Source organism: Ipomoea nil, unplaced genomic scaffold (assembly GCF_001879475.1).
Source record: "Ipomoea nil cultivar Tokyo-kokei standard unplaced genomic scaffold, Asagao_1.1 scaffold0761, whole genome shotgun sequence".
In the NCBI taxonomy this organism is placed as follows: domain Eukaryota; kingdom Viridiplantae; phylum Streptophyta; class Magnoliopsida; order Solanales; family Convolvulaceae; genus Ipomoea; species Ipomoea nil.
In genome coordinates, this window is record NW_017617189.1 from 1,943,186 (window position 1) to 1,957,990 (window position 14,805).

The 14,805-nt window shown below is 37.0% G+C and overlaps 1 protein-coding gene and 1 long non-coding RNA gene across 2 annotated transcripts; one reads left to right on the forward strand and one right to left on the reverse strand.

Annotated features, from left to right (window-relative positions):
• Positions 1-2,797: 2,797 nt before the first annotated feature.
• LOC109176896 (protein ROS1-like) lies at positions 2,798-14,543 on the reverse strand. Its single transcript, XM_019326292.1, has 21 exons — positions 14,373-14,543; positions 12,754-13,735; positions 9,733-11,523; positions 9,282-9,638; positions 8,967-9,057; positions 7,849-8,882; positions 7,480-7,751; positions 7,306-7,385; positions 7,127-7,211; positions 6,964-7,055; positions 6,822-6,890; positions 6,671-6,707; positions 6,489-6,571; positions 5,446-5,982; positions 4,999-5,035; positions 4,853-4,910; positions 4,118-4,257; positions 3,953-4,018; positions 3,556-3,670; positions 3,433-3,471; positions 2,798-3,292 (listed from the first exon to the last, which is right to left on the reverse strand). Exons 2-21 carry the CDS (start codon positions 13,631-13,633, stop codon positions 3,144-3,146), a joined length of 6,012 nt encoding a protein of 2,003 aa, XP_019181837.1. The 5' UTR covers positions 13,634-13,735; positions 14,373-14,543; the 3' UTR covers positions 2,798-3,143.
• On the forward strand, positions 5,902-6,924 carry LOC109176897. The gene is made up of 4 exons (XR_002053484.1): positions 5,902-5,988; positions 6,567-6,617; positions 6,714-6,746; positions 6,839-6,924. It is a non-coding gene; the product is annotated as an uncharacterized LOC109176897 (long non-coding RNA).
• Positions 14,544-14,805: the final 262 nt, after the last annotated feature.

A 14,805-nucleotide genomic window follows, 5' to 3' on the forward strand; every position in this document is an offset into this window, starting at 1 on the left:
ATATAATGACTTCTGCACGCGGGTTTCCAAATGGACATATCATTTAATACATTAAATATACTATCCATATTTGTATGTCCAATTATAATACTTTGGGAAAGATTTGTTGCCATGCCAAACAAATGAATAATTTTCAAAGAAAACACTCGTTTTTCAACAACTTACTATTTCAGAAATACCGATAAGTATCTTTTTATTTGAGTTAATATTCAAAATAGTTCTCGACTATAGTAGTTTTATTCAATTTTGTCTCGAATAACTTTTTGTGCTTAATTTAGTCATTGATTTTGATGGTTTTACATAGTTTAGTCCATTTGTTAAAAAGTCTATTAGTTTGATGTTAGAAATAAGGTCATAATGGTAATTTCGCAATCCCATTTGAGATGATTCATTCATCTTCCCTTTATTAAGCTCCATGCACAAATGGAGATGTTTATGCCCAAATCAATTTCAACCCTAAATAAATATTTGCCTACAGTTTTTTTTTTTTTTTTTAAATAGCTTTTTTAGTTGAATTTGGGTACGGAGATTTGAATTTCTACGTAGATCTTAATAAGGGGAAGAATAATGAATCATCCCAAAGGGGATGAATGATGAGAAATTACCATTAGGACCATATTTTTAATAGTCAATTAACAGAATTTTTAACAAATGATTAAATTGTGTAAAATCATCAAAGTCGATGACTAAATTAAGCATAAAAAGTCATTTATGACTAAATTTAGTAAAATCACTATAGTCGATGACTATATTGTGTATTAACTCTTTTTTATTTTATTGAGAGTCGCCGAGAAATTCGTTAAAAAAAAAAAGAGGAAAATTACACTTTTTCCCATGTGTTATATACTTATAGTACTTTTTCCTTTGAATTATTTAAGTGGCAATTTTTCCCCCTGATATTTTAAATGGACATATTTATCCTTAAATAAATATTTCATTTATTTTGCTTCTCCAAAAAATTATAACCACGATTTGGTTCAAATTGAAAGCCACTATAGCAACCAAACAGAAAGGTTATGATGACAATTTAGAACCGGAACCCGATATTTTGAATTTATTAAAATCGCAAATCGAAACTGCTAGTTCATGTTCTGATTTCTGAATTGAAAAAATATAATACTTTAGTTGATGAATTTAGAACATTTTAAAAATAAAAAATAAAATTTTAAAATAAAGTTTGAACCAACAGTTCAAATTGAATATGAAACCGTGAATTGACAGTCAAAATCAAAACCAAATTGCGTTTATATATACTTATATGTGAGAACCAGAATAAATGCGAAAACGAACATACACTATTTGCAAATATTATAATTCTAATTTTAAGCTAATGTTAGTAGTTGTTCTAATTTGAACCTCCGGTTCACGGTTCAGATCCATCTTTTTCAGTTCACGCTTTTAATAAACGGAAACCTAAATATTGGGTTCTGGTTCTGAATCATAACAAAAAAATTCCGATTCAATTGCTATCGTGTCCAATTCAGTTCGAACCGAACCGTAGTCATCCTTACGTATAAATAATAATTTGTTGAAGAAGAGAAATAAATAAAATATTTATTTTAAGGGTATAAATGTCCATTTTATATATCAGGGGACAAAACTATCACTTTTATAATAATTGAGGAGAAAATGTAGATGCAGGAATAATTTAGGAGAAAAAGTGCTATAAACATATAACTCAGGAGAAAAAAATATATGCAATTTTCGCTTTTTAAAATAAAAAGAATGTTTTTAAAAAATTAAGGGGTATGGCCTACCACACTTCTAAAAGGAAATAGGAATTCAATTAAAAAAAAAATAAATTCAAATTGTATCTTGAAACTATTGGGCGCAAGAGCGCGGTAAACAAATCGAACAATGCGCGCCAATACAAATATCATCAAATTCCACAACCCTACCCCAAAGCTCGACGCTCCACCCGTCTCGTCTCTGCTCATTCGCCTCTTTCCGGCATTGGCATCGGCATCCGCCCATTTTCCGATCAAAGCACAGACAGATGAGTATTCCGTTCAAGTCGATTTCCTTTTTCATTTCATTACTACATTCCGTATATCTTATTGTCTTAAATCCTCAACGTCGCTTGATTATCGGCGAATGTCGCTTGATTATCGGCGAACTATTATACCTTCTAAGAACATCGTTTATAATTTTCCATTTTGAATCAAGGTGGAGGTTTAGGAGATCTTCCTAATCTAGGCTAATCTATTCATGTTGTAGTTCTCCATTTTGAATTTCTCTTCTCAGAGTCGTTGCAGGAAGGATAGGCTAATCTTCCAGCTTGTTTGGATTGTTAGGAATGGAGCAAGCGTGTGCTTTAGCCAAAGACATACATCCGCCGCTGGTAGACAAGGTATTCACCATTAACATTGCTTCAGATTTTGAATTCCAATGAAATGTTATTTATTAAGTGCTGTTGTCTGATCATGATTCTACATGAAAATGTTGCTCTATTGTGCTATATTTTCGTTGTTGTACAGCCTCTGGAATGATTGTTTCTTTCTTTTTCATTTACTGCACCAATCTTATGAAAGGGAGAAAGAGTTAATTTGTTTTTACTTTGGGTGGGAAATTAATCAAATTATTGAGGTTAAGTAGAGCTTAGTTTCTGTTAGTGTTCTGTTTTCTCTTAGACTGTCTAATATATTGATGAGAAAGAAATGCATTTCTTCAGGGAGTTATTTGTTATTTGGGCTTTATAGATGTCTGTCAATAAATTGCGATTATCATCTGCAAGTCTCTACTAATTATAAGATAGACAAGGATGGCATGGCATTCATGAAACTCTGGCACTGAATGGTTCTTAAAAAACTCCAATTCATACATTTGTATAGGGGCAATATACAGTACAGATCAAAGTTGTTACTCTCTATATCTCTCTCTCCTTTGGTATCTGTCATTCCTGAAAAATGGCTCACTTTGTGAGCATGAATGAAATTATACAAATTGCTTATTTATACATCATGCCCTTTTGTGAAGGGGCCTTGCCAAGAAACATGTATGATTTCTGCTGCTAGGTATTACATGTAAAATCACATGTCCTGTTAAGGCAAGAAATAATTGAATGTACAACAATTTGTTAGTAATCAAACTTCTACCCTAGGAACAATCTGTTGTCTTTGACTTAGCAGGCCTTGGTTAGCTCCCTATTTATTAATCCTCTCTGCAGCAGAAACATCCTTCTTTCGGGTTTCATTTTTATTCTTGACCAACCTGCTTGCTGGGAAGTGTAGTCTGGCCATGAGTGGTCGCGGTGCTCTTGTTTTATGATCAAATCCCCTGACACAGACAAATCCTGCAAAATGCTTTTCAAATTACTTTAGCAGGGAGAATAAGGCAGAAGGGTGGTAATGAATATAGAAAAGGACTCTATCAGCAAAATGGCTTTAAAAGGTCTCATTGTTGTTGCTTTTTAATGCAAAAAGATGTTCATACCTTTCCAGAAACACTGTTGAATTTGTTCAGTTGACAAGCCTAGTAAGTACAAATAATTAGACACTGATTTGATTCTCAAATAAAAAATTTATTCACCGTGGTTCAATGTCCATTTTAGTATACCTTTAAAAATTGTGGAGACAGAAGTCCCAAAGTAGACTGTCCTTCTTGGCAGGTACCATATCATCCGTCTTGGAACATCAATTGGATTAAGACTGGAATCATGATCAGCAAATACCTGCACAATCAAGATCAGGTTTTGTGATATTTCTTGATCATATATTCATATGGTAAGCCTAAACTTTCCAAATATCATCTGGCCATTTGCAATTTTGCACATAATAGTGTATTTTTAGCAATAGCATGCATTATAATATTTCTAGAACATACAATAAGCCCTAAAATGTTTGACTATCATTTGTCCATTTGCATGTTTTGGCTTTCATATTTAGCATGGATCTCCAAATTGAGACTTGCACTGCACAGTGATTAATAAAACAAATTAGATTTACAAAATTACCTCATTCACTTGGAAATATGTGCCATTGAGTGGGAAGCTCCCTCTTGTTGCTGTTCGGCATGGTATCTAGAACAACGTAGCCATTTCAGCAAAAGAAGTACTAACCTATATTTTTGTTTATATTAGCATCCTTTTTGATTGAATATGTAACACTGCATCACTTACCAGAAGAGTGCCTCTAACTGTTTGTGAATCGGCTTCCCTTACACTGTTACATGAGTAACATGTTTTTTCATTGCACAATCTACCTGATGCTTGGGCATTGCACTTTGTTTCAGGTGGCTGAATTGAATTGGCAGTTTCACCTGGGTTATTTGATGCATATCAGGTAAGCATTCATGTTACGATAATATGGAAATTCAAATAATAATATCTCTATATTGTCTAATGTGACTCATTTTACTAAAATAGATAAGTTATTTTGAGTAACTTCTATTGAAATGAGATGGTATAATTATGTCACTGGTTGCGTATGAAGTATTATTTATAGGAGACTACAAAGTCCTATGGAGTAATTGGATTTGAAGACTTGTATTTGATGTAAATTGGAATGCTAGGAACTTATATATTTGGAATAAGCATTGGGGAAAAATGGACAGCTTATTTCTGGCCCAAACATTTGAACCCAACTAGAAGGAAAAGATTATTCAAAAACTGAAGAGGAAATGGAAAAGAACTGCTAGTGACCCACACTTTCTGCCACTTCAATGGTAGTTAGGTCACTGACATGTACTTTTCCCTTAGACTTAGCAGGATCACCTAATCATTAGCTTAGTTTTGTACTGAAATGCAAGGAGCCAGTTTTGCTAAATTTACCAATATATTGCAACTTGCAAAATAAAGATTTATGTTTGGGAAGTATGAGTTAAGAGAGAATTTATTTAAATCATGCTTGCTTACCTGGTGTCCATATAGCTAGAAGGTATGGAGTTGGATCATCAGGTTCACGTCTATCCAGCTGGAGTTAAAGATTGTGGGTCAGTGGTCAAGTTTAGTTCATCTAGCCAAATATTTAACTTCAAACAAAGTACATATTAATAACTAACCCCTTCAAGCAGTGGATGCAAATCTGGAAGTTCATACCTGCAATATATCATAGACACATTGGCTTTCAGCAAGAGATGCTAATAATATAACTTTGTAACGGAATTTGTTTAAAAGAGTGATAAAGCTTCTAGATCTCAATGATCAGGGAGTTGGTTAACTGTTGCTTCCTCATTATTGATGGTATTTTATCCCTATAAAATATAAATATCAGATGTTGATGTTTCAGATTTTACAGGTAAAACTTTCTTTTCATTTGATAAAGCAAATGAACAGGTTAGAGTTGTTACATTTGTCTTAGTGGTTGCCACTTTAAGATTATCAACAAGTTTCCAGCAGTAGTCATTTTTTTATGAACAAATTATAAAATCTACCAAGTTTCGTTCATTCAGAGTTGTTTTAGTTCTGTTATCAGTATGTCATCAATCTTGAACAAGTTAGAAACTTACACTTGGTGCTCCGTCCGCAGATGACTAATGTTTTTTAGTTTGGGTGTCGGGATGGAAGCCGCATCTGGTTTCAAAGTAATTAAAGCTTTGGACAGATCACCGTCTTGCATTCCCAAATTTTGCTCTTGCAAGATAGCCTGCAGATTTGTTGTGAATTCTTTCATGTTGAGCTCGATTGTAGGGATATCATCAGGATCTTCATAGAATGCATCCTCAATGTCACTTGTTGATACTTCTGGCAATGGTTCAGGTGATGCTGGTTCCTCAATAATAGGTTCACAGTTGCTAGTAATGAGTTCTCCTACTTCTCTGTTTACACTAGTTATCTGTGGAGGTTGTGGCATAGGCTTGCTCAAGAAAGCAGGGATAATGCCAGCTTCAACTGCACCAGGTGAACCTACAACACTTATTCCTTCTGACCTTCCTGGGAGAAGAGGCATTTGCTTGAATGCTGCAGCAGGATTACTGTTGGCTGAGATGGGTAGACTTGCACTAACCATACCTTTCTCTTCTGGTCCAGGAAGAGCAAGCCTCGCGCTGCAGGTAGAATGTTATTATGCTATGATATTTACATGTGTTCTAGTCTGATGCATTCATGAAAACTGGAAAACTAGGAATGAAGGCTTCCAATTTCTACCTCATGTGGATGATTCTTCATTTATACAATTATTAAAAAAGTAATTATTCTCTGCTAAATATAAAAAAATTTCAGCAATATAACCCCCCCAACAATAATTACCCAATCATTTTTGGACATTTTTATAATGGCTAGTCTCCACTGGTGAACTATGTCTTAAATCAAATTTTGCTAATTGTATGAGCAGTTTTGGTTTGTAATAATCCTTTTCGTTTTTCACTGATCCACTGACCAAAATTATGAAAAAGCTATCCACACTCAAATATAAGGTTATCAAATTGTCAAAATTTGGCCAATAGTATCTTAAGGTTATCAAATTGTCAAAATTAGGCCAATAGTAAGGATCAAATGTGCTATATGTTGTCAATTAGTTGCACATATGAGTAAATCATAGTGAATAACTAACCTTGCAAAAGCACTTGCAAAATGTCGACATTCTGCTCTCATTGGACATGCATTACAATTTGGTTTGCTTTTTGTGCAGAAAACCTGTAAACCAATATCAGAATAAGCCATAAAGAATCCATTCCTCACGGTAAAGATAATTTTCCTACTCTAGATTGAACTTCAAGGCATGTAGCACTATACCTTTCCAAATGTAATCATTTGATAGTGTAGCTCATACCTGCAGGTAGTACCACATTAACAAGTGAATCATTGACAGGTAAAATTTTTGACATACTTTTGGCCACTAGTTAAAGAACTAGACAAGAACTATTTTGAAGATTAAATGAATTACAGTGTTTTCTGATCCAGCTTGCAGAGTCTGGGCCATATATACTTCTGAATTGTCTCCAGCACTGGGTACCTGTATGGAAACATGGTAAGGCCCAATGTAGTAGAAAAACTTTAGAGTGAATGATACCACAAATATTACTCACAACTCAAGAAGATGTAACTGGAGTGACTCAGGAAGTGGTTGAAGGGGGACCCACCCCAACCGAACAGCAATCCTTCCAACATTTGTATCAACCTAACAAACTCAACTAATGAGTGCTAACAATCAAGTGTCTGAATGATCTTGAGTTGGAAAATGAATCTTACCGGGAAAGCAAGATTGTGTAGTGTTAATAGCCTTACACACTCCACACTTTTCAGACCCAGTCCTCGTATACTTAATAGATATTCCCTGAAATGCAAAAGGTCTATGATGTTGGAGGAAGTTATGGTGCATGATGCAAGCCAATGAGCAAATTTGTGGTATTGTTTTACTCTAGACTCACTTTGCTTTGTCAGGTGGCACATCTCTTAACCATTCTAGGTCTATACTTCCATGATCTCTAACCATACGGTTGAGGAAGTCCTGTACAAGATGTAAAAGCAATAATTTCTCCATTATAAAGTGGATCATTTTTCATGATCTGAAACTAACAAAAGTATACCGAACTCATGCATACCTGGATTCGCTCAGCTAGCATGTTGTTCATTCCTCTTTCCCTGATAGCATCTGAGATCTCCTTGACCTCTGCACAGCGAATTGCTTCATAATCAATTGAGTCCATTGTGTTCTTACTTCTTTCTTTTCTTTCGCCCCTAGATTGAACTTGCCTTCTCAAGCTATCCCAATCAAATACCACCTTCCTGTCCCCTTCGGACTTTCTCTTTCTTGCATTTGCTGCACTAATGTCATTCCCAGTAGATTGTTTGCTGGATGAATGTATTTGCCACTCTGCATTTGATTATTCTGTATTTCTAAGTATCTCACACGAGGTGATGAACATTTTATCCACTATTATATGGTTTTAAAAGTTTTTTCTTTGCATTACCTGATTGTCTTTTAGCATTGGCTTCAGTAGGATTTGAGTCTGCAGTGATGGTGGTTTCCAGTTGAATGATCTTGGATGTCTCCTGTTGATCACGACAGGTGGGCAGCTTGATGTTTGCAGAGTGAGAATCTGGTTGTGGATTAACTTGGTGTGCTGACATCTTGTTTATAAATGCATTTTTGTGGAGTCCTGGTGGTTGATTTATTGGAGATGCTGTTTCTTGGGTATTTGAGGTGCTTATATGTCCTGCCATATGCCCCATGCTTTTGCTAGAGTAATCCGAAGTTTTTGCTGTGTTGACATTATTAGCTGTCAAATGCAAAGATGTGGTTTTCCTCACACTATCAAAGGTTGTTTCCCCTGATCCCAAGTATTCTTTCATGGGCATCCAGAAATCACCAGAAGTAGTTGCTGAATTTTGTTGACACTGGATATTAGATTGGATCTGGTAATCTAAGGTAGTACCATGTCTGTCCACTGTAACGTTTTGTCTGTTGTACACTGGATTAGCTGATTGCTGATATTCAAGCATTGAGCTCATTGTTTCAAATAGTGGACTGCCCATGTTATTATTCTGGTGTTTTTGGAATGGAGCTGTTAATTCTGTAGGTTGAGGAAATATCAGATGACTCTGGTTATTCTTGGGGCTGTGTTCACTTAAATGATCTTCAGCTTCTGAGTTGGACCCAGAGCTGGATCTGATTTCTTCATTGGCTTGAAGAATGAAAGAGTCAGAAGAATTTTGTGATGAAATGACTTCTTCCTCTGTTCTCCTGGGGTGCTCATTTGCCAAATGGACCTTTCCTTTCACCAGATTTTCTATTACATGTTCTGATGCCTCACTGGATGTCAGAGAGCTTTGACCACACCCTGGCTGCTTTATTATGTTCTGATGATATGTGATGGTGCCATCTGGATCTATTACTTGAATCTCTGGTTCCTCAATCCATGCACTTACCCCATTTTGGCAATTTGTTTCCTTGATGCTCCTTGACTTCACAGGAAACCTGGCTGCTAGGGACATGAAAGCAGAGCTGCACATAAAACAAAATATGAATAGGAGTGTTATATTTTGTGTGCTCCAGTTTTGCTTTTTAATGCAAAGTCATTTGCCTTACCTTGAAAGATGGTCTGACACATTCTGTGTGAGGAACACTCCTATTACAGAGTCAACTACTGATCCCTTCCATTTTGAGAATCGTCTATCTCCTGCAAAGATTAAAATTGTGAATGTGCAGCCATGACTTAGGTTGGTTAAGAAGGATTTTGTGGTCATGGAAATAAATCCTGGCTACTATGTCTAGCCAAAACTTTTTGAAAACTGCCTTTTATGCTTTCCATATAGGTTGTAGTGATTGGTTCAACTAGAGAAACATATTCTGAAGTACTGTTGGGAACTACAATGATTTAGAGAGCAATGGGATCTATGATACCTTGAACAAGATGCATTCTTGCAATAAATGAGTCAGCCCGTCCGCGGAAAACTTCCCTTTCTTCTTCCCACCATTTCTCCTTATCCTTGTCCATTGTTTGTGTGCTTTCACTTCCTTCCTTCCCCATCAATAAGTCCCAAAGTTTACTTGTCTCTGGGTCAAGGTCAACTTTAGGCCGTGGCTTTCGCTTTTTAGTAAGATTGTATCCTTCAAATGGTATAATTGCACCATCTCCTTTGTATGGAACAAGTGCATTTTGCTCATTTGGAACCACATCCTTGTCACTGATAACCATGCGCTCCAGCCGGACAGCAAGTATATCAACAGTAACTGGGTACTTCCCTTCCTCATGTAGCCCTGCATCGAGAATGTTATTGTTATTTGAGTCTCATGATTTAAGAAAATAGAGAAACTGGTGATGTTGGTTATGTAAATTGATGAACAGAAAAACCTCTTGCTTTTGTTGAGGCTTGTTGGTCACTTTGTGTATTCTTGCTCTTTCTTCGAGGAGGTTTCTTTGGACTGGATGTTTGATTGGATGATGCCCTTCCTAGTTCCCATGTACTTGAGGAAATCATACTGGGAGAAATTCTTGATTCATGCCTTTGTAGAGACCCAGAAAGTGAGAGACTTGGATACTGATAATTCCAGTTGCTACTTGCAGCTAGGGCTTTGCGACCATGGACTTCAGTGCCTTCTCTGGATATATGCTTTGCCACTATTTCTTTACTTTGGTGCAAATGAGATGTAATGCATTGCTTCTCTGTATCTAAGTGCAATTGATGTGAAGCACGCTGTCTCAGGTAATGAAGCTTCAAAGCCAAGGAATCTGTGTGCCGGTTGCTCAGAATCCCATTCATCCTATTCTCTGCTTGTTTACAGGTTATTGTGCCATGAAGATTTGAATTTGATAATCTGTCATTAGCATGGGATATAAAGCTGCTCTGCTGAACATGTGTTGAGCCACCTTTATTAGATGTCAAACAGGAAGGCATACTTGTTATAATCTCATAAAGTGTGCCCTCAGACTTCCTCTTTTTGTGAGCTTCTGATCCTATCTGCAGTGTACTGCAATGAAAATTAGGCTGCCCTGTCTGAGACATCTTGTGGTGCAAAAATTGAGATCTAAGCAGTGCAATAGTTTGTGGATTGGTCAACTCAGAACTTTGGGAGTAGTCTCTCTTGTATCCTCTTTTCTCATTCATATTGGCTGTATCTCTCACCAATTGACCAATGCTCTGCAATGTTGACTGTCTGGTATCATCAGTTTTTCCTTGGATTGTTCTTGTTTGAAATCCAATTTGGCTTGCACCCACTTCAGGGGTAAGCTGATGTACTTGGTTGTATCCATTCTGGCTGCTGTTTTGATATAAAATAGCATTTCGCATGTTCAAATTTCTAGCAATGGCATTCAATGTATGGCTCTTACTTGTAGCTGAGCTTGTACTCAGACTAAGAGACGTTTCAGGAGCAGTATAGATGCAATTGCTTGTAGTTTCTGCTTGCTGACCTCCATTCTGTAGTTCATGTTGGATTGATGCTGTAAGTGCCTTGTTGAGACCCAGAGCCACTGTTGTATTTTGATCATCCAAGTTCAAATTAAAAGATTGGTCTGTGTGTTTTTGTGCTTCTACCTTTGTTACTTCATTTCTATCATGGCTTTCACCTGTCACTTCATTTCCTAAGTTGAAATTTAGAGCCCTCCTGCAAGAGTTTACATGATTTTCTGGATTTGAAGCTTCAGCCTCATTCACTATATTGGATTGTTCAGTTGATGGGGAGTTGAGACCCTTTCTCCTCACGTACTTCCTTTTTCCAGATGGAGTCTCCTTGGGTGTACTGCCTTTCGTTGAAGGAGTCCTTTGTTTCCTTTTGGGTTTCCCTTCCACCACCACCTTTGGCCGGTGTTTCCGTCTTTTCTGAGGTTTCAGCTGGGGTGTCTTGTTAAGGTCAATGTCTCCATTTCCTCCACTTACCGAGTTGCATTCCTTCTGCAGTGGCGATATGGCTGCAGATGATGAATCTGGAGTATTCAGTGTGAGCCCAACATTTCTTTCCTGCTTATCCTTGTCAGGAGTTGAGAATTCCTCAACGGTATCTAGTGGGTGCATCATTATTTGCTGCACCTTATCTGGTGTTACCGGGGAAAATTGGTAAAGACTTGCTGTACTAGAGCTTGCAGCAGTGCCCAGGGTTGGTGTATATAGTTTGCAGCTGGTAGGATGCAGCACAGAGAAACCGCCTGTCATAAAGCAGCATTCGGTATTTTAATTAATCAGAACAAAGTACTACAATATGCTTTGACTATCCAATCCAATCAACAAATTCTTAAATTTTAGCTTCTGTAAGAGAATTTGTCATGCTTATATACATGCCTAATATCGTATGCTTATCCTGTTTATTTCAACTTGACTGTCAGATGCCTATTAGTGAAAAGGAGTTAATACCTCCAATGGTCCTCTGAGTATTAGAGGTTTACTAGCTGTGGTCTTCCGAGTTCTAAATGACCTCCATGTTTTTAAAAATAACCACCCGTGGTCTTTTTAGGACATCTCAGTGGTCATTTTAAACTTGGGTTATTTTAATAATTAGGACCATGGGGTGGTTATTTTTTAAAACATGGAGGACCATTGGAGGTCATTTAAAACTTAGAGGACCATAGTTGGTAAACCCCTAATACTCGGAAGACCATTGGAGGTATTAACTCTAGTGAACCAGGTAATAATGGGTAGTGTAATTATGCTTGTGTAACTAGGTCATACACTTATACTTGCAGACCGTCTCATGGATCTTTGTTTGTGAGACGGGTCGGGTTGTATTTTTAATTCAAATTAGTATTAATTTTTTTTACAATAAGTATTACAATTTCTTTTATAAGTAATATTTTAGTGTTTCACATATAAGTATTATAATATTTACATTAGAATTATACTTTGTAAGTATTATAATTTCAGTTATAAGTATTACAATATTTATTATTGGTAATAATCATTTTACACTTAATAGTATCACAATTTCACATATAAATATTATAATATTTATAAGTAACAATTTATTTATTTCAAATTGGTTTAAATTTTTTGTAATAAGTATTATGATTTCTATCATAAATAACAATATGTTATCTACAACTTGGCCCGCTTCACGGATTCTCACAAGTTTTTGCCTTTTCAATGAGATATTGTTCTGGGTTGTATTTGAAATCCTCACAATAGAGCATCACACTTTAAAGAGGTTTTCAAGTTTTGTTATCTACATGCAATTGAAATGTGGAAAAAAGTCATTTGTACTCGTTCTGAACTCCTGTCCGACATGACTTCGAGAGTTGGAATCAGGGGGTCTGGTGAGTGTTGATCCCCTGATGCCATCCCGCTATGTCAAGTGGGAACGGGAGTACAGGCTGTGCTCTTGAAACATTTAGTTAACATACCAGAATGAGAAATAAACACTATATGAAATGAAGAAAGTGTACCATGTGGTCGGTATTGTCTGTTGTAACCATCAGAAGCTGCACTTGAACTCATTGAATGGGCTTGCTTCTGAAGCATCGGGCTCGCTGTGTTACATTGTCTATAACCGCTGCCTTCCAATGGGGAACAGGAATTGGTACTAATCGGTTTACCAGTTGCATAGGTGTTCTTGTCGGGTGTTGCATTTGAGCAATGTGCCGTTTGCAAGTTTCTCATCCCAAACACTTCTGCTAGAGTGTTACAGTTATTCCAAGCTGGACTGGAATGGCCTAGATTTTGTCCATACGAGTCTATATTCTGACTATAACTTCTGCTTTCAACTAGGGTATTATTCCAATTATGATTAAGCTCCCTATTGTACAAATTTGTTGGCACCGTAGAATTTGTATTCTGGAATGCTCTCGTATTATCCATTCTTTCCACCGAATTAACATTTTGAGTTTTCCCTGTATCCTCAGCACTGTCTTGCAGGAGGTGCTCATAGATACCAATCAGATCCTTCCAATTTGACGCCTTCTCCATCTGGTTCCCCTGCATTTCAGCTGGAATACCATTTGGCCCTGGTAAAATTGGCCTCTGCAGCTCCTCCTGCTGATTCCCGAGCTGCATTTCAGCAGGAACAAGATTGGGGGGTCCTGGTAAAATTGGCATTTGTGGTTCCCGCGGGCTCATCTGGTTCCCCTGGATGTCAGATGGAACAAGATGAGGTGCGGTTAACACCCGTTCCTGCCAATTCCCTTGCATGTCAGCAGGAATAAGATTGGGTCTCGACGAGATCTGCCTTTGAGGTGTCATTGGAATCCAAGGATCCCCATTGTCGACGACTCCATTCTCCCGGGGCATAAAAAATTCCCTCCCCAAATTCATATGAGGGGGGTTCATCCTCTTCAACTAGCTGCCTCCAATCTCTCCTACTCTAGAAGAAAATTCATGAATTTTGCACACCAAACCCTAGCAGCAGCATTAACCAGCAACCACAAAACCCTGCAGCAAAAACACAAAATCTTCATCATTCATATCTCAAGTCTCAACCCCCCAGAGTTCCATTCCCATCCAATCCAAGAAGCCTATCTCTACCTATTCAGAACAGCACACAAGATTGAACCCCCCCCCCAAAAAAAAAAAAAACTAAAAAAGTGCATTGTTTTTAGAAGAAAAAAAAAAACGGAAAATGCCATCATGCAATAAATGCCGGCAAATTCATTTCAAGAAACAGTTCTTTATCCCCAAAATTCAACCAAAAAATAAAAACAAAATTTTTATTAATTTTTCCATTTCTCCAACCATGCCAGCAGGCAGCAGGCAGCAGCCCCCCTCTGTACCAATTACCAATTTCACTCAGCACAGCACAAATTTCCCAAAATGAGTTGGGAATACAGAAAAAAGAAGCAGGAAATCAAAAACACCAAATCAGAGAGAGTAAACACCAAGAATTCACTGAATTCAAATGGGCAAAGATCAAATCAACAAAATCTGCAGGCACGTGATTTTGAGGTTTTAGAAGAAAAATGCAAATCCCCCACTACTTAGAATGGGTAATTAAGCAACAAAATTCAGCAAAATAAAATGCAAAACAAATTCCCTGGAATATAAAATAATTATCACGTGCAGCTATGCTCACCGATCTCTAGCTGTGCGACTTCACCGGAGTATGTCGCCTGAGAACGAGTCAATGCCGGAGAGACAAGTCAGCCTCGTTAAACATGTGAGAGAGAGAGAGAGAGAGAGAGGAAAGAGAAAGAGAGAATGAGAGAGAGAGAGAGAGAGAGAGAGAGAGAGAGAGAGTAAAAGGGTATGAAAATTACAGAGAGACAGCCACTTTATATACAAAAGAAAGAAAGTGTATTATGTAGTGAAGTAGTAGGTTCCATTCTAACGAGAAGGCCACACCCACATTTTGGTCAAGTCCATATTCAATGCATAAAATCCTTATTTCCTCCAAAAACTTAATGCAACGTATATATATTTTTATCTTTTGGTTCAATTGTGATTGTTTTTTATTTGGAATTTCAATTATTATTTATCTCGCTGTGTAAACTAATTATGATTAACGC

What these genes read in the sequence shown, in the direction of transcription:
- LOC109176896 (XM_019326292.1), bottom strand. Translation starts at nt 13,633, where the DNA reads ATGAACCCCCCTCATATGAATTTGGGGAGGGAATTTTTTATGCCCCGG. An exon ending in AAGAATGCATCTTGTTCAAG is followed by an intron (nt 9,058 to 9,281) that starts GTATCATAGATC and finishes TAATCTTTGCAG; the next exon opens with GAGATAGACGATTCTCAAAA. An exon ending in TCTAGCTATATGGACACCAG is followed by an intron (nt 4,258 to 4,852) that starts GTAAGCAAGCAT and finishes CAAATAACCCAG; the next exon opens with GTGAAACTGCCAATTCAATT.